Source organism: Martes martes, assembly GCF_963455335.1.
Source record: "Martes martes genome assembly, chromosome: 9".
Lineage (NCBI taxonomy): Eukaryota > Metazoa > Chordata > Mammalia > Carnivora > Mustelidae > Martes > Martes martes.
Genome location: NC_137896.1, coordinates 112,872,970 through 112,891,252, shown reverse-complemented (window position 1 = coordinate 112,891,252; position 18,283 = coordinate 112,872,970). Strand labels below are relative to the sequence as shown.

General features: G+C 39.5%; 1 protein-coding gene across 4 annotated transcripts in view; it reads left to right on the top strand.

Moving 5' to 3' along the window:
• Positions 1-18,283, top strand: part of LTBP1 (latent transforming growth factor beta binding protein 1) — a gene marked incomplete at its 5' end in the record, with an annotated part of 397,053 nt that overhangs the window by 269,223 nt on the left and 109,547 nt on the right. For all 4 annotated transcript variants that reach the window (XM_080814316.1, XM_080814315.1, XM_080814314.1 and 1 more), the window contains 6 exons: positions 505-527; positions 3,579-3,678; positions 4,189-4,287; positions 15,382-15,507; positions 16,818-16,943; positions 17,348-17,470. In XM_080814316.1, coding sequence (XP_080670442.1) covers positions 505-527; positions 3,579-3,678; positions 4,189-4,287; positions 15,382-15,507; positions 16,818-16,943; positions 17,348-17,470 — 597 coding nt within the window. The remainder of the gene's footprint in view (positions 1-504; positions 528-3,578; positions 3,679-4,188; positions 4,288-15,381; positions 15,508-16,817; positions 16,944-17,347; positions 17,471-18,283) is intronic.

Below are 18,283 nucleotides of genomic sequence, written 5' to 3'. Positions count from 1 at the left end.
CTTATCTTACTGACGATGCTCACAGGGCTTCAATAAAGGTTAGGAGTACAGTACCCAGTCTTAGATCTCTTATTGAAATAAGTGGCTTTCTTTTTTAACATTAACATCCAGTATCATATATTATGTTGAGGATAAGTACATGACCAATTAATGAAAATATTTTTTGATGTGGGAAGTTTCATAAAATTGAGATTAGACCTAAAATAATGAACCAGAAAGTATTGTTTCCTTTAACCTTTTCAGTCAATGAGAGAGTTGGAAAGAATTTCATCACATCTACCTGAACTTTGGTAGTTAAGGAATGCTATAGCATGGAATATTTGTCTGTTGGTCATGTGTAAAATTCTCCAAAATTGTAGATAACCATAATTCTGCATTTTATTTTGCTTGATTCTTAATCCTTTTGGAGTGACAATTGACTTTTATTGCTTTTTAAAATTTTAACCATTATGTGGTGTATTGACTTAGATTGTACTAATGTCCTTCTTTCTTTTCTGGTTTTAGTGGCAACTGCACCCCCTGAGAAGGTAATTCATTCATTATTTGCAAGTCTTTGTTTTTTTTTTTTTACTATCAAAATGATTTTCTTTTAGAATACCTATTGATAGTCTGGATTTTTTAAACTTAAATACAGTAACATGCCTAGTATTCATTATTTGGTGTGAGGAAATATAGCATTCATTCAGGAAATATTTATTGAGCATCTATTACATAACTGGCACTATCCTGAGTATTAGGATAATAATCGAGAACAAATCAGACAAAACTCCTTGTTCTCATGAACTTAAATTGTAGTGAGAGAAAAAGGTGGGACTGATGGAATCAGAGGCTTAAACAGAATTCAGGTCAGTTCATGGTGGCCTGGACTGTGGATAGAAAGAAAGATTATATGCAATTGTGAATTCTTATATATATAAGAGTGGAGATATATATATATATATATATATATTCCGCATATTCTCATATACTGAGTGAAGTACTTAAGTCAACTAAAATTTAACATGTGTGGTGTTTGGTTACATTAAAAAAAGAACAGAGCTAGCTTACCGTTGGAAGTTACAATCCAATACTAGAATATTCTTAGAAATTTTAGAGAAATATTAAGTCAGCCTTTTGGGTTTTTTGGCATAAAAATGGGACCATGAATTTTGAGATTTATTCATAGGAAATATACAAATATGCTGGATCTAAGTCCTGTTTATGTAATATTGTTCCCTGTCTGAGTCTTGCTCTGATTCTTTAATAACATGAAAATTAGATCATTGTTAAATCTTCACACACAAGTGTTAGAATTCAGATGGCATGAACACCTGTAAATTATTATAAAAGTTTTAAAAATTTTTAGCTTATGTATATGGGATAGAATAACTTCAGGGTTCTACCCTAAGTTCTGAAAGAATCCTGAACAACAAAGAAGTAGGATTTTAGAGTGACAGCAGCCAACAAAGAAGAATGTTGTTATATTGACACCAAAAGAAGTAGAACACATGTGCCTATTTTATATGCACATTTACAGCTCCTGGATTGTGTTTCTAAAGGTCAGTGGTGTATAGTGGTTTGCAATTTTGTTGATTTTGAATTCAGTCTTGGTTGATATGTGGAAGGAATCACTCAGGGCATAAGCAGACCAGCCAGCTCCCTGATAACCTATTTTCTTCGCTGTTAAGGATGGAGTTTATGGTAACGCTCGTTAAATTCTGAAAGAGGGCCTGAACTTTTCCTTGTATACTTACATTGTAAATTTTTTGGAGATGAGACAGTGGCGAAAATGCTGTCATAGTCTTTGCGGTCTTGACTCCTCACGGAGGTCTCACGATATTAAGGATGGATAAAAAGAAAGCAGGGTAGCCTGTGGGTGGGAAATTATATGTGCATAGGTGCAATGGAGGGGATAGCAAGAGGTCAATTAGGGGAACAGGGGAGGCTTGGTTAGAAGGAGAACTTGGGGCTGCTGAGGAAGGCTTGAAATCCAACTGCAGTTGTAATCAGGGGGGGATACTGTGCTCCTCTCTCTCGACTCTACTTGTCCAGTGGAGAAGTAGCATTGATTAGGAAGTCTGCTGCTCCATGCTGATGGGGGAAATGCTGTCTATAAGTTTCAGGAGTTCATAAACACCTGATGGTGGTCTGTTCCTTGCAGACATTGACCATGGGCTGCAGGGAATGGGTTGCAATTGTGACTGATTGAGGTCCCCTTTAATAGGTAATGGAAGATTAGTCTGTATTCTTAAGATGGAAAAATGTGGGGGAAAGTAATAGGTGCTCAGTCTTTATAGAAGATGAATCACAGCAGGATTAACTGAGATAGGGAGATGAGGGAGCTTAAGAGACCAGTTAGATGATTATAATAAACAGGATGAGACAGAGAGTCCAGACCAGGGCAGTGGGGGCTGTGGGTGTGAAAAGGTCAACAAACATAAAGAACAGTGCAGCTGGGCAGGGCTTGGAACGAAGAATGAAAGAGCAGGGACCATAGCGTGACTTGAAACCTGATTTAATGCCTGTGGCATTGACAGCCACGCAGACCGCGGAATGAGAGCCTGCAGGGCTTTGGCGGGGATGGATTGGAGGTACTCATGGAAGATCTAAATGGAGTCACTCTAAATACTCATGCCAAGAAATTGGGTCTTTGATGAGCTACTCAGGCAGGATATCTATTTTATAAAAAGCAAAAGAACAGATCATTGAAATTAGGACGGCGATGAAAAGGGAAACAGACCTAGGGAGTGAGCTTTGGGGGAGATGGCAGCGGTGTGCAGGGCAGCCGTGACCAAGTAACCTGATGAATGCTTCTGAGGTCATGGGGAGGGGGCATGCTGGCCCCAGCTGCTGTCCCTGCTGGCCTGCTGGTTCAGTCTGCAGGGGCCCCAAGCAGCTCTAACGGGAAGCTGAGTCACAGGTGCCGCCAGTCTGTGTTTTCACCTCCGGTCCAGGGGACGGGATGGGGCCACCGGACGCGTGAGGAAGCCCCGGGTGCTTCTCCAGGTCCCTGTGTTTGTGTTGCTCTGCTTGACTACCACTATGCTGAGAGCTGGAGGTGCACGGTTACTGGATGGGAGGTTCAGAAAGGCCTTACTGACTGCCTGGCTTAAAATATTTGAATGTATTGTGTGTTCTTGGTTGACACATGTGCTGTTCCCATTATTTATTTACTCTGCAAAGTGTGGCTGGTCATCTTGCTAGGGCTAGGGCACCATGTCCGTGAGAGGACAGCTTAGTTCTCCATTGGGGTTTGTTTTGCCTTGTTTGAGACCAGATGTGGGCCCCTGAGCCAATGCATTTGTTTATGGTGTCTAAAGGGACCTTTTGCTTTGGACCCCACGGACACGGGTCGGGGTGTGTATATGCGTCAGCACTGCTGGGGAAATTAAAGGCTTTCTTTAGTCATAGCTCAGCAACACTTCTTATATGCATTTTTCCCCCACACAACTGCACAGGTCATTGTCGAGTGTCTCATGATACTTGTTGGCTTTCTAAGAGTAGAATCAACTAAAGATAGTAATGTGTGGAAACTAAAGATAATTCCTACTTTCAGTACTTGCTCTCTCTCTCTTTTTCTTTTTAATGCAACCGCCCAGGAAATACCTTCATTGGATCAAGAGAAAACCAAACTTGAGCCTGGTCAACCCCAGCTCTCTCCAGGCATCTCAACTATTCACCTGCACCCACAGTTTCCAGGTAACCTCTGTCGATCTGTGCTATTTGTAAGAGTATTATTGATGAATAAAAGAGCAAGATAAGGATTCTTTCGTCTTTGATTTTAAAGTGTGATAAATCATTAGAATTCGTAAGTGAAGTGCCACATGAAAGATATGCTTAAGAATATTAATATACTCGTAATGTTAGTGTAGGGGTGGTCTTGTACGTTCTAGAATGGTAGAAGGAACTTAAATTTCTCATGGTTTTCAGTGACCAGGAGTAGGTATATATTATTAGAACACTTTTGAGGGTCATCATTCGATGAAGGCTCATTTTTCCTTGGCTTCTGAATTGTTCTCATATATTCTTGCTGAATGTTGAAACTGAGGCTATAGGTGACTACCAGGGGCTTTCGGGAGCTGTAAGAGTCCTTTGTATCCAAGCAGGACTGTGATATGTTAGTAGACTTAAATTACGTTTACATTTTGGAATGGGACCTCCAAGCACCTGACAGGCTTTAATTTTTTTCATCCCCTCTTTCTCCTATAGTAGTGATTGAAAAAACATCACCTCCCGTGCCTGTGGAAGTAGCTCCTGAAGCTTCTACATCAAGTGCCAGCCAAGTCATTGCGCCGACTCAAGTCACAGGTGGGTGTGGTGGTACGTGCCGCAGCCTGCGCTTGAGATGTGGGGGTGAGCCTCCTGTCAAACATAGTATCAAAATTGTATCAAAGGTATGAGATTGCTCAGGGCAGGTTAGTCATGATAGCAAATCTTTGGAAATCATCTAAATACTGTTAAAAAGGAGGAACATTTAAATTAATTATAGTACATATACAGTGAAATATCACATAGCTTTAATGCTGTAAAAGGCTATTTAATGTCACGAGGAGATGCTTCTGGCAAAATGAGCAATACAGAACACAGTATGATTCCAATTTTATTTTTTAAATGTTTGCAAACACAAAAAAAGAGACAGCATATCAAAGGGGTGCCTGGGGGGCTCAGTGGGCTAAGTGTCTGCCTTTGGCTCAGATCATGATCTCAGGGTCCTGGGATCGAGCCCCGCATTCTCCTTCTCCCTCTGCCCCTCGCCTTGCTTGCACGCACGCTCTCTGTCTGTCAAAAAAATACACAAAATCTTAAGATAAGTAAACAAGTAAAACACCAAAAATACATAAATAAATTAAAAAGTACATCAAAGTGTTCAACCGTCACCAATTCATAGGATCACAGATAATCTTTGTTCTTCGATTTATTTTTATATATTTTCAAAATTCCTTACAATAATTTTAATCATTAGTGACACATTGTAAACGTTTATCATAATGTGAAACAAACCAGGAGCATAGAAGTTGGTATCCTTAATGTATCGTGAGCTCTTATAAGTCAGCAATAAAAATACTGATAGAAAAATGCAAAGATAATGAAATCAAGTAATTTATAGAAAAAAACATATAATAGGAAATGTCAACCAGTAATCAAAGAAATGCAGATCAAAATAATTATTATCAAATTACCATTTAATTTTTACTGGAGTAAAATTGAGGTCAGACACATTGCTGAAAGGAATGTAAACTGGTTCACCACTTCTGGAAAGCTCAAACTGGCATAACGTACCAAGGATTTTAAAAATAGGGCACCTGGGTGGCTCAGTGGGTTAAGCGACTGCCTTTGCCCCAGGTCATGATCTCAGAGTCCTGGGATCGAGCCCCAAATTGGGCTCCCTGCTCAGCGGGGAGCCTGCTTCTCTCTCTCCTTTTGCCCCTCCTCCTGCTTGTGCATGCTGGCGCTCTCTCTCTCCCTCAAATAAAAATAAAATCTTAAAAAAATTTTTTTTTAAAATATTCAGAACTTTTTTTTAAAAAAAGAATTTATTTATTTATTTGAGAGGGAGAGAGAGAGAAAGAGACGGAGAGAACACATACATGAGCAGGGGGAGGGAGAAGCAGACTCCCTGCTGAACAGGGACCACCCCCCTCCCCCGATGATGTGGGACTCGATCTCAGGACCCTGAGATCATGACCTGAGCCAAAGGCAGATGCTTAACTGACTGTGCCACCCAGGCACCCCCAAAATATTCATAACTTTTGACCCAGTAATCCTATATTAAAATATCTAGTGTGAGAAAATAATGTCCCTGAAGGCTGAGATAATGATTTATATAAATGGATGCTTACCACAGCACCAGGTGTAATAGCGAAAAAGTAGGAACAATCTAAATATTTAACTATAGGGAAATAGATAATTATGCTACATCTAGGCATTGGAACATGATGCTACCATGAAATACACTATTTTTGAAGAATTTTTATTGAAATCTAGCAGAAAATGGCCACAAAATGCTGTTAAACACAAGACGAAGTATATGAAAATGAAGGAATGGAGAACACTATTTAAAAAAAACAAAACAAAACAAACAGGAGTGCCTGGGTGGCTCAGTGGGTTAAAACCTCTGACTTGGGCTCAGGTTATGATCTCAGGGTCCTGGGATCGAGCCCCGCATCAGGCTCTCTGCTCAGCGGGGAGCCTGCTTCCCCCTCTTTCTCTGCCTGCCTCTCTGCCTACTTGGGATCTCTGTCAAATAAATAAATAAAATCTTTAAAAATAAATATTAAATAAATAAGTAAATAAACACCTTATACATTGAGAAAATCCTGGGAGAAAATATGCCAGATATTAACAGTGATTGTTTTTTATAGTAGGATCCAAGAGATGTGGGGGTATTGTAGAATATTTTCTATTTTCCATATACTGTATAGTGGGCAAATATTTCATAGTCAGAAATAGATCAGAAATGTATCATGCCGACTTACGGTCAGGATGAGGTTGGCTGTATATAACAAGAGAAATCAGTAGAGGAGTCTGCAGCCTTTCTTAAAATATTCCTTCCTCAGAAACATGATATGCATAATTTTTCAAATAAAAACGTGCTCAGTTTGTTACTTAGGTGAATTACAGTGATCATGTCACAATGCGTATGTATATCAAAACATCAAGTTGTGCACCTTAAGTATGTATAGTACAGTTACATAAGTGACATATATATAAAATAAATCATATAAAAATATGTCATTTTTATATGTTAAAAAACCTTTTGACTGTTTTCTCAAAAATGTGGTTGTAAGTTCTCTTAGATATTTGAATTGAGACATCAGACTGGAAAGCATTTTGTTTTGTTTTGTTTTGTTTTTGAGAAAGAAAGAGAGTGCATGTGTAAGCGGGACGTGGTGGAGTGGGAAGGGAGAGAGAGAGAGAGAATCCCAAGCTGGCTCCAAGCCCAGCATGGAGCCCATCACTGGGCTTGATCTCAGGACCCTTGATGTTGGCCCTGAGCCGAAATCAAGAGTTGGATCCTCAACCAACTGAGCCACACAGGCACCCCTGGAAAGTGTTTTTAGAAAGCACCTGTGTGTTCCAAGACAAAGTGCACTTGACAGAGGAGTATGGAGTCACATCATGGACCACACTGTGTTTTACCCAGCTCGGGGCACCTGTAGCCAGAGCTGTAGCCTTCCCCAGTCAATGCATGGCAACCGCTCTTTGATTTTACTCTTAATACTGAGTTAAGTGATAGAGAAATATCAGATCTTCTCAGTACTTCTAGAGTGATGCAATGAAATGATAGTGTTGTTATTGTTGTTTTTTAATGGCCGGGGCTAAAACAGTTCTTCTCTATTCTGAAGTCATTTATGAGTCTGCTTGCTTTATTAAGCACATCTGTAAGAGAATCTGCTATGCACTGAAACATACACCAAGATACGATACACCATCTTGGACAGCAAAAATCTTCGCACTGTTGACCTCATATTATTAGAAAGGAAAATTGCAGTGTGACAATGCAATGTACTAGGTCTGAAAACTGTATATTTCTGTTTTCTATATTTCTATATATTTCTATATTTCTGTTTTCCAGTGTGCAAGTTTAGTTTTGTGCCTTTTCAACAATGGCAGACTTCAATGGGTGGACTTTTTGCAAGCAAGCTTCGTAGAGGTTGAATAAGGTTGACTAGATGAATGCAGTTTTGCCATGTAAATGCAGCTGTGTGAGGAAAAACAAATTGAAGATACTTAGCTTCAACTGAACTACAGAGCTTTTTCCCAAAAAAGTGGCTGTGCTCTATGAAGTTGTTAGGAGACAGCTTAATTTGGGGTTGGCAATGATACAGGGCCAGCACCTGCTATCACATGTTTGAAGCACGACTGTTTCCTTCCAGGAAGGGTGACGTCGAAATTTTATGCAGCATTTATAGGTGTTCCTACATCCTATAGTAGAGGAATCTTTCTGAAACAATCCAGGGGGAGAATATTAGAGTCTTTGAATTAAAATGGTCTGCAACTTTAGAGCTACACAATAATCAGCATTCTACACCAGAACAAGAAGATTGTTTTGTATCAAATTTAATTTAAATCAAACTATAGATGTTCCCATTGGTTTGATATGAGAGCCAAACATATAGATTGAGGGAGCAGTCTGATCCGTTCTGTCTGGATTGTTACACACTGGTTTTTTTTTTCCCTAAAACACAGAGGAGGTAAATCTTACTTGTCACTATTAGTTTGTCTCACAAGTTGAAGAAAGGAGTAGAATAATACATAAGAATCTAAAATAAACAAAATCAGCTCCACATTGCTTAGTGATGATATCTTTATGGTGGTGAGATTGGAAGGAGCCTTTTCAGATTCCTTCAAACATACTTTGACATGCAGTAATTATGAAGTGAGCCACATATTTGCAGGACATAAGTGTGATATTTTCCACTCATAACAGCTGATTTGGTGGCTTGTGACATTATTGGCATACTGTTTCCAAATAAATTATACATTTCAGCATATAAATTCTTGATTTAGCATAGTGTCTTAATAGCTCAAGGATAGGTTGGAAAATCAAACCTCTGGCAAATAATTGCGAAGTGGAAACATCTGTTTCAATTGTTGTGGGACAATTTATGCTCACTGTGGGGCAGCTAGGAAGCCAGAGCATTTTTGTAAACCTTTCCATGAATTAACATTTGACGCCTTCTTCCTCCTCTTCCCAAACTTCCTCCATGGTCCTCGCATAACAGCCAGAAATTATTCTTTGACTTCCATGACTACCTTGTGGAAACCTTTGTAATGATCACGGCCCAACATTATAAAAACTATTTGCTCATCAGAGCTTTTCCAAAGTTCAGAATTGACCCCTTTAAAAAATGTTTGTCCCTAAAGTGTATTGCCGGTCATTACGGCTTCAGTAAACTATGTATGCTGATGGAAAATGAACTCCTTTTTTCATTTAAAATCACCATGCTTTAATATTTCCAGGCTTGATTTATTTATTTATTAACTTACTTACTTTGAGTAATCATCTGATGAGGAAAAAAGTGAAAGGTCAGCATACTCATTCTCATATTTTGCCAAAAAGCTTTCTTTTTCATTTTGGAAAAAATATAATAAATATACCAAATTCATTTTTTTAATTAGCATATAATATATTATTTGTTTCAGGGGTACAGGTCTGTGAATCATCAATCTTACATCTTTCACAGCACTCACCACAGCACATACCCTCCCCAATGTCCATAACCCAGCCTCCCTACCCCTCCTCCCCCGACCCCCCAGCAACCCTCAGTTTGTTTCCTGAGATTAAGAGTCTCTTATGGTTTGTCTCCCTCCCCAGTCCCATCTTGTTTCATTTTTCCTGCCCTTCCCCCTCTGACCCCCTGCCCCACCTCTCAAATTCCTCATATCAGAAGGATCATATGATAATTGTCTTTCTCTGAGTGATTTATTTTACTTAGCATAATACCCTCTAGTTCCATCCATGTCATTACAAAAGGCAAGGTTTCATTTTTGATGGCTGCATAGTATTCCAGTGTGTGTGTGTGTGTGTGTGTGTATCACATCTTCTTTATCCGTTCATCTGTTGATGGACATCTGGGTTCTTTCCATAGTTTGGCTATTGTGGACATTTCTGCTATAATCATTCGGGTGCACGTGCCCCTTCGGATCACTACATTTGAAGATATCAAACTCTTAAATCCACTGTTGGTCTTATTGCTGGGATATTGGTTTTCCATTGGCTTTTGGTCAGGGCTCTTTTTCCAGGTTCTAAACGGAACTCTAAGTGAAAGAAACAGAATATGGTCCTTGACCAGGTGAAGGTAAAGTTGTCTCGGGCACAGAGAGTAGGAAACGTTCAGGTGTTCTTGAGGAACAGGGGACATGTGATGAGCGTTAGGGATGAATCCAGTGGAAAGAGCCTCTTGATGATCGCTTTGAGAAACCAAACATGCTAAAGAAGTCTAGACCTTTTCATTAACTAGAGTACCCTGGAGACCAATAATTAGTGCTTCCTGTGTGAGGTTTTGCAATAATTGTTGTGCTTATGTCCACACAGTCTACTCAAAGAATTGTACATTTTAACATAAGCTGATTCATTATATGGGAACAGGTTCACATCCCTATGTATGAGTGGCCTCTTAGAAAAATAAAAAAACATAATGTCTTTTTCCTAAAAAAAAAAAAAAAAAAGAAGAAGAAGAAGAAAGAAAAAAATGAGAGATTTTTTCCAAATCTTCCTCAAGATAGTACCTTCAGCACTCGCCTTTCTGTGTAATAATACATCCTGGAGAATGAAAATCTAATAGAAAAGGAGGGGAAAGCACAGGCAGAGGTGGTTAGGAGACTTGTTTTAAAAATTCTGAGATGTTTTGATGGTGTTACAACTCTTTTTTCTACTTACAAGAGTGGAATCCTGCCTCACAGATGGATGGAAGGGAGCTCTGAGGCCACACTGATGAAAGTTACATTAATTAATCACTTACATTAAAAAAAAAATGGGACAAACAGGGTAGAAATCAAGTATGTTTTAGTACATGTCCCTCCACTCCTTTGATGTATCTCTTAGTACCCTCTAGTGGTGTCAGAGTAACATTTTCTTACATACACTAGTACCCTGCCAACTGGGATCAAACTTTTTAGGCTGTATCTCTATAAATTTTATCGGTGAGGTAATCAACTAAAGATCCTCAAACATGCCTCATAAATATTTATCCTCATAGCTTCTACTGAAGATACTAGAATGGAAGAAAAGGCCATTATATTCACTTTGTTTCCAAAGACTAAGCAGCACATTTCTTCAGTATTTCCCCTATTTTAGAGCTGATATAAAAAGGAACAGTTTAAATATGTTGGCAGACTATGGTGTAAGGACGTATTATATTTGATTTAAACATCACATAGTTTTGAAGATTTTTGTTCACACATGTAAAACTTCCATTCTAAAGCTACGCTTGGAAAGTTATAGATAATTTGGTGATCAGCAAATTGGTATGTGTGGGCATTAGGGCAGCGAGTCCTGCTCAAGCATTGCCTGAAAACCCCAGATTATTATAGACTTTGAACTTGTTCTGAATCCTTGTCCCCGACGATATTAATTAATCTTCTGATCTTTTTTTAAAATCTGATCAATATATGTTTTCTGTTTTAAGAAAATGTCAGAGAAAACTGTAAAGGAAGATCAGTAATTACAGAGAAAGTCGAGAAAAGTAAATATCAGTAATTTTCAGAGAAGGCATCTACCTACAATATGGGAGAGATGGCTAGAGATGCGATTTTCGCACTATTCTTGTAAGGAATTCCTGTAAACAGAGAAGAGAACGCCGAGCATCTAGGATTTTAACCTGGAGAAGGTGACTTTTTACCTTCAGATTTTTGTGGCATAGAAATGATTTTTTTTTTTAAGGAAGACTTCTGATTATAAAAGTAATTATACATGCTCATTGTGGAAATTTTGAAAAATGAAGAAAAATATAGAGCAGCAAATACTAATTCCCATAATCATAACATGGAGATTTCTTTCTTTCCTGTCTTTTCTGTGTATGTTGGAATTTAGATTATATTCTATATTTGTAACCAACTATATATTTTTAACAAATAAGCATTTTCCTATCCTGTCAATGATGTATTATGCTGTATATGTTTCGTAATTCATTCTTTCCATTACTGCCAGTCACTGAAGTTTAAGCAGTCATGTTAGTTACCCATGTTTTTAGCCTTTCAAGTTACTGTATGTTTTCTGTGACTTTACATTAAACAGACTAAGCCAGTCTATTTTTCTGGTAGTGAATTAGCATAAATAGGCTCACTAAAGGTCTGGGTAGTTTTAAAGTACGGGGCATCCAAGTGGATACTGCAGCTCTGTATTCATATGCTTCCTTTTAAAGTCTAAGTGACTTTCCAAATGATTTGCACCAATTGTCTTAAAGTCGAAGCACAGTGAATAGTAGTTGATGAGAAATGAATTCTGTGGTTTGGGTTTTTGGAAAGCAGCCTCAGCCCTAATTCACGTCATGTCCATAGTGAGTCTTTGTTAAAGCACTGCTTTTTTCACGTTCTCCTGCAGAATGCCTGGTAGGTTATGGGTGATGGTAGCACACCTGTTTTTCTTCACGCTCAAACCACAGACCCCCTCGGCCAAGGCTGTTGCTGTAGCTTGTCCTGCTTGAGGCCCCGGTCTGCTTGCTCTGGGGACTCAGACTCTCCCGTGGCAGCATGCCTTGTAAGCATTGTTTACTTGGTGGTGGCAATGGGATCATAGTCCAAGGTAACATTGTTATAAATGTGCAGTTTCTTTGTTACATAGTCTTAAATGACCTCAAAAGGAATAACATCTACAATGATGATAATAATGGCTAGCTGGGCTTTCTTACACATAAAAAGTTATTGGTTTATAATTCACTGTTAAATCAGTAAAGTAAAAAAAAAATTTAAGTATATGGATTACTTAAAGGAACTTTCCTCCCTTATTTCCTTTTTTAAATTTTTATTTTTTTAATTTCTTAATTTTTAAATTCCAGTATACTTAACATACATTATTGTATTAGTTCCAGGGATACAAAATAGTGATTCAGCAATTCTGTATATTACTCAGTGCTGATCATAAGGTACTTTTAATCCTCTTCACCTATTTGAGCCATCCCCCTACCCAGCTCCCCTCTGGTAACCATCAGTTTGTTTTCTATAGTTGAGACTGTTTCTTGGTTTGTCTCTTTTTTTCCCTTTGTTCATTTGTTTTATTTCCTTCATTCTGCCTATGAGTGAAATCACATGGTCCTTGTGTTTCTCTGATTGACTTATTTCACTAGCGTTATGCTCTCTGGAAATCCATCCATGTTGTTGCAAATGACAAGATTTCATTCCTTTTATGGCTGAGTAATATCCCATTGTATATATATACTCCACATCTTCTCTGTCCATTCTTCTGTTAGTGGATGCTTGGGCTGTCTCTGTAGTTTGGCTATTGTAGATAATGCTGCAGTAAACATCTCGGTGTATGTATACCTTTGAATTAGTGTTTTCATTTTCTTTTGGTATGCCCAGTAGTGGAATAACTAGATCATATGGTGGTTCTGTTTTTAATTTTTTGAGGAACGTCCATACTGTTTTTCCCAGTGGCTGCACAGGTTTGCATTCCCACCAACAGTACAGGAGGGTTCCTTTTTCTCCACGTCCTCACCAACATTTGTTTCTTGTGTTGTTGATTTTAGTCACCCTGACAGGTGTGAGGTGATGTCTCACTGTGGTTTTGATTTGTATTTTCCCTGATTATAAATGATGTTAGACATCTTTTCATGTGTCTTTTGGCTGTCTGTAGGTCTTTGGAGCAATGTCTTTTCATGTCTTCTGCCCATTTTTTAAGTGGATTATTTGGTGTTGAGGTATACAGGCATTTCAAGCACTTTATATATTTTTGAATACTAACCCCTTATCGAGGTATATCATTTGCAAATATTTTCTCCCATTCAGTAGGTTGTCGTCTAGTTTTGTTGATTGTTTCCTTTACTGTGTAGAAGCCTTTTATTTTGATAAAGTCCCAGTAGTTTATTTTTGCTTTTGATTTCCTTGCCTCAAGGAACATATCTAGAGAAGTGTTGCTATATCCAGTGTCAGAGAAATTACTGCTTGTGCTTCCTTCTAGGGTTGTTATGGTTTCGGGTGTCAATGTAGGTCTTTAATGATTAGCTTGCATTGAACATGTGTAGTGTGCCGGACATTGGGCTGTGTGCATTAGTTGTTTTTGAACCTGACGCTCAAGTTGGTGCTCTGTTTATTCCCATTTATCTAACACGCAGAAAAGTGAGACATAGAGTGTTTGAGTAGCTGGCCCCTATGTTATAGAACAAAAAAAGGGCAGCAGGATTTGTGTTTGCACTGTCTGTAAACTGGCCTGCCCTGTACCAGCTGGCCTGCCCCACCACCACGATGCCATTATAACATCTTACAAAGTCATCGAAAAAAGACTATCTAAGGAGAGTAATTCCTCTTAGGAGGCCACTTTTGAGTCCTCAGGTAATCTTATATCCTTTTGGTCATGAAGCTCATTTTGATGGCCTTCACTAAGCATGGATTCCTGCCTCTACCATAGTGTGTTCCCCGAATGAAGTGAGGACTCAGGGCGAGTCTGCTCAGGCCTTACAGAAGAAGCGAGGTTCCAGCAGGAGCCATTAGGATCACAAAGGATTTAGCAAGGAAGATTGGGAAGAAGATTCTGCTTTACCTCAATAGAAATATGCTCATGCTGAAATTAACAAATTAAGAGTGAATTACACTCAGAAGTTTGGCTTTGATGAGAAATGGTAAACCTTTCTTGAGAATTAAAGAGAAATTTTGGAGGAGGTTGGACACAGTTGTTGGAAATTGAATTTGACCTGCTAATGAATAAAACGTTACCACGTATTTCTTATCAGGAGAACTCACCTGATGGTTCCGAGTCCATCCTGTCAGATGAACTGGAGTGGATAGAAACTCATTGCGGGCCCTCTCAGAAGTTAGAAATAACTCATTATCTTGCAACTTCCAAAGTACCCTTTTTCTGAGTTACTCCCCGCTCCCGTTCATTTTAGAGGTTGTTTCATTAGGAGTTATTGATGATTTGGGGCACAACTAATTGAGCAATTATGAAGTAAGCAAATGAATTTATACTTGATTTTTAGAGGTCACTGTCTGTTTTTTTTCAAATTGACATAAAGTGGACACAGTGTTGCATTAGATTCAGGCATATAACCGAGTCGTTCGACAGGTCTGTTTGCTGTGCCACGCTCACTCACACGCAGCCGCCGTTGGTCACCACACGATGCTATTGCTGTACCATCGACTAGAGTCCCTGTGCTGTGCCTTTCATCCCGGTGACGTCATCTTCCCATAACTGGAAGGCTGTATCTCCCACTCCCCTTCACCCACCTTGCCCAAACCCCCACCCGCCTCTCCTTTGGCAACTATCGTTTGTTCTCTGTATTTATAGGTCTATTCCTGCTTTTTTGTTTGTTTGCTCATTTGTTTTGTTTTTTTAGATTCCATACGTAAGTGAAATCATGTGGTATTTGTCTTTCTCTGACTTACTTCTCTTAGCAGAATACTCTCTAGGTCCACTCATGTGGTCACACATGGAGAGATCTCATTCTTCTTTATGGCTGAGTTATCGGCCACTGTCTATATATACCACATCTTCTTTACCCACTCGTCTTTTGGTAGACAATTGGGTCACTTCCATATCTTGGCTATTGTAGATAATGCTGCAGTAAACATAAGGGTGCGTGTGTCTTTTTGAAGTCAGGTTTTTATTTTCTCTGGATAAATTAGAGGTAACCTTTGTCTTCTAATTGCATACCTGACAATAAGCTAAGCAGAAAATTCACAGGGATGGTTTGAAAGCAGTGAACTCTTTGTTGATGTCTGTTTTTTTCTCTACTTATTTTTAAGAAATCAATGAATGTACTGTGAACCCCGATATCTGTGGAGCAGGACACTGCATTAACCTCCCCGTGAGATATACCTGTATTTGCTATGAGGGCTACAGGTTCAGTGAGCAACAGAGGAAATGTGTTGGTAAGAGACGCTTTTGACAGATGAAATTATTAAACACCAAATATTTACACATTAAGAACATGTTTTATGTAATTATCATGGGAAATGTTATTGTGTTTAATTTTTTAAAATTTTTATCCCTGAACTAAGAGAGCCCAAGAAGAGGTTTACTAATCTCCTGGGATGCTCTTTTCTCCTGGTTCAATGTACCTACGTACCTGGCCAAATGTAATATAATTAGATAAAAGTGGAAAAAATTTTTTAAAAAAGATAAAGGTGAAAAAATTTCCAGAGATTTCTAGGTATAGTAGAATAATATAAGAAAATATAGAACAATAAAATGGTAGAAATAGCTACCTACAAACATGTATTTAGCAAAATAAAATTAATATATACTGCAATAAAGACTTACATTCATGTAAGTGCATAAAATCTGATTTCTAAAAGCAATTTCTAAACTGAAAACAAGCTGACACAAAGCTGTTAGTGAATCTACAAAACACAGGGTCTTGTACACCGTTCTTTGGAAAAAAATGTATCTCCGAGGTATAATAGCGTTATGGAAATCATTTGAGTACATTATGTTAACACTAAACTTAATCTCTCTCTTTTATAGAAAAAGGAAATTCAGCACTAAGAGTTATAAAGCAACAAAGGCGTAGACCCAATTAATAGAAAGCAACAAAGGCGTAGACGCATTAATAGAAAGCAACAAAGGCGAAGACCCAATTAATGTGGCTTTAGTGTGCTAACTGACGTTCTGCAGGCTGTGTGACTTGTGCTGTGTGGTTTTATATGTACATGTGGGTTAGGTCAAGGGAAGAATCCACCTGCTCTCTCCCACAGCTGTTTCTCTTGAATTTGCATACATACATCCTATGTATTCTGTTTGGAACCCTAGAGTATGAAGTTGAAAGGGGCAGTCGAGATGATCTGGTCTAGCTTCACCCACATGCACAGCAGAAGAATCCCTTTCAGTATATTTCCGGCCACCTCTGCTGAGCTGACCGGGGAGTCACACAGCAAATTATAGAGCTTAGATGACTTCATGAGTCTGGCAGGTCCTTCCTTGTTGTCCCAAATCTGTTTCTCAGAAACACCAGTGTCATGCTTGTAGTTTTGGCTCTTGAAACAATACACCGTAAGCATATTCCCTGTTCCTGGTAACCATCCTTCAAGTACCTGAGGACTACGATCATGTCTCCTTTCACTGTTCTCCTCAGTTAGGAAGATTTGGTGCACAGGGCATAATACACTGGTATTTTATGGACAGGGAGACCGAATTTCATGCTACACTGCACTAATCCTTTTATCTGTATTTTTGTTAACAGATATTGATGAGTGCACTCAGGCCCAACAGCTCTGCTCCCAGGGACGCTGTGAAAACACCGAGGGAAGTTTCTTGTGTATTTGCCCAGCAGGATTTATGGCCAGTGAGGAGGGTACTAACTGCATAGGTAATGGCAGTGTTCTTCCTGGTGCATAAATTCCCAGATCTGGGTTGTTAGCTCCCTTAAGATCCCATCAATCTTATTGCTTATTCAGGCAACCCAGAATTTATTACTGAACACCTTTTATGACATAGTCATCTGCGAGGTACTGGAGAATATAAAAATGGAATCTTTTCTCCATCACTTTTGAATGAAGGGTGTCCAATGTGTGCAGAGCCCTAAGTGGTAAATGTTTTGGGCCCCCCATAAATCAGACCTGCTCAATTTTTTGAAACATGTCAAACCAATCAAAGAGATGGTGGTAGGAATAGGTTATTTTATTCTTGGCTTCAGACCGACCTGGGAGATGGGAGAGGTTTGAAATTCTATTCTGAGAAATAAAAGTTGACGATGTTTTCTGCTTCATGTAGATGTTGACGAGTGCCTGAGGCCAGATGTGTGCGGGGAAGGGCACTGCGTCAATACCGCAGGGGCCTTCCGGTGCGAATACTGTGACAGCGGGTACCGCATGACCCGGGGAGGCCGTTGCGAGGGTGAGTCTACGCCACGCCCACGTGCAGGGTGCATGTGAGCTTGAAATGCAGGGCTGAGTCCACAACCGAGGCTGCCAGGCATCCAGCCCAGGACTTACCGTCCTCTGCCCATGTGTGTGCAACACGAACTCATCCACACTCCTCCTGCCTTCTGGACTCACAGCCTCTTTGCCTCTCCTCAGTGGCTTGGTCCGGGTTACCATCCATCTTCCCGTTCTCCTTGTTATCTACTTCAGCACCTGCCTTCCCTGGCATTTAGAGTAAATCACTTTGGAACAATTAATTGCCGAGTATCTTAGCATAAACCCAGACTTAATTCCGTCTTCTGGATCTTTCCTCTGGGAGCGTGGTGCAGGCTTACCCACTGTTGACAGTTAGTTTCCAACCTTTTTGCCTCGTTACATCCCTTTCGTGTGTTTTGGGACTAGCTCACCGACCCTCCACAGAAGCACCCGTCTGACTAACTGCGGGTCGCATTCCAGCACGCGAGATAAACTTGCCTTATTATTGACCACAGCAATGAGGTTGCTAGTGTTGTGTTTAAAAAAAAAAAAAAAAAAAAGTTCTGAAAAGCTTTTAGAGCATGGCCAGAATGATTAACCACTTAATTTTTCTGCTCATGTCTGCATCCCAGTTGCAAAGGTTCTTTTTGCAAGAATTATTTCCATGAAGAAATATATTGTGCTGCCTCTTCAGAGCTGCGTGGGTGTCTGCCCACAGAAGAGCAGGGGGTCCCTGAGCACATGTCGGAGGGGCCAGGCCGCCGTGGATGGTGCTGGTTCCGTGGGGCTCTTTGCCTGCCTGCCCGAGGAG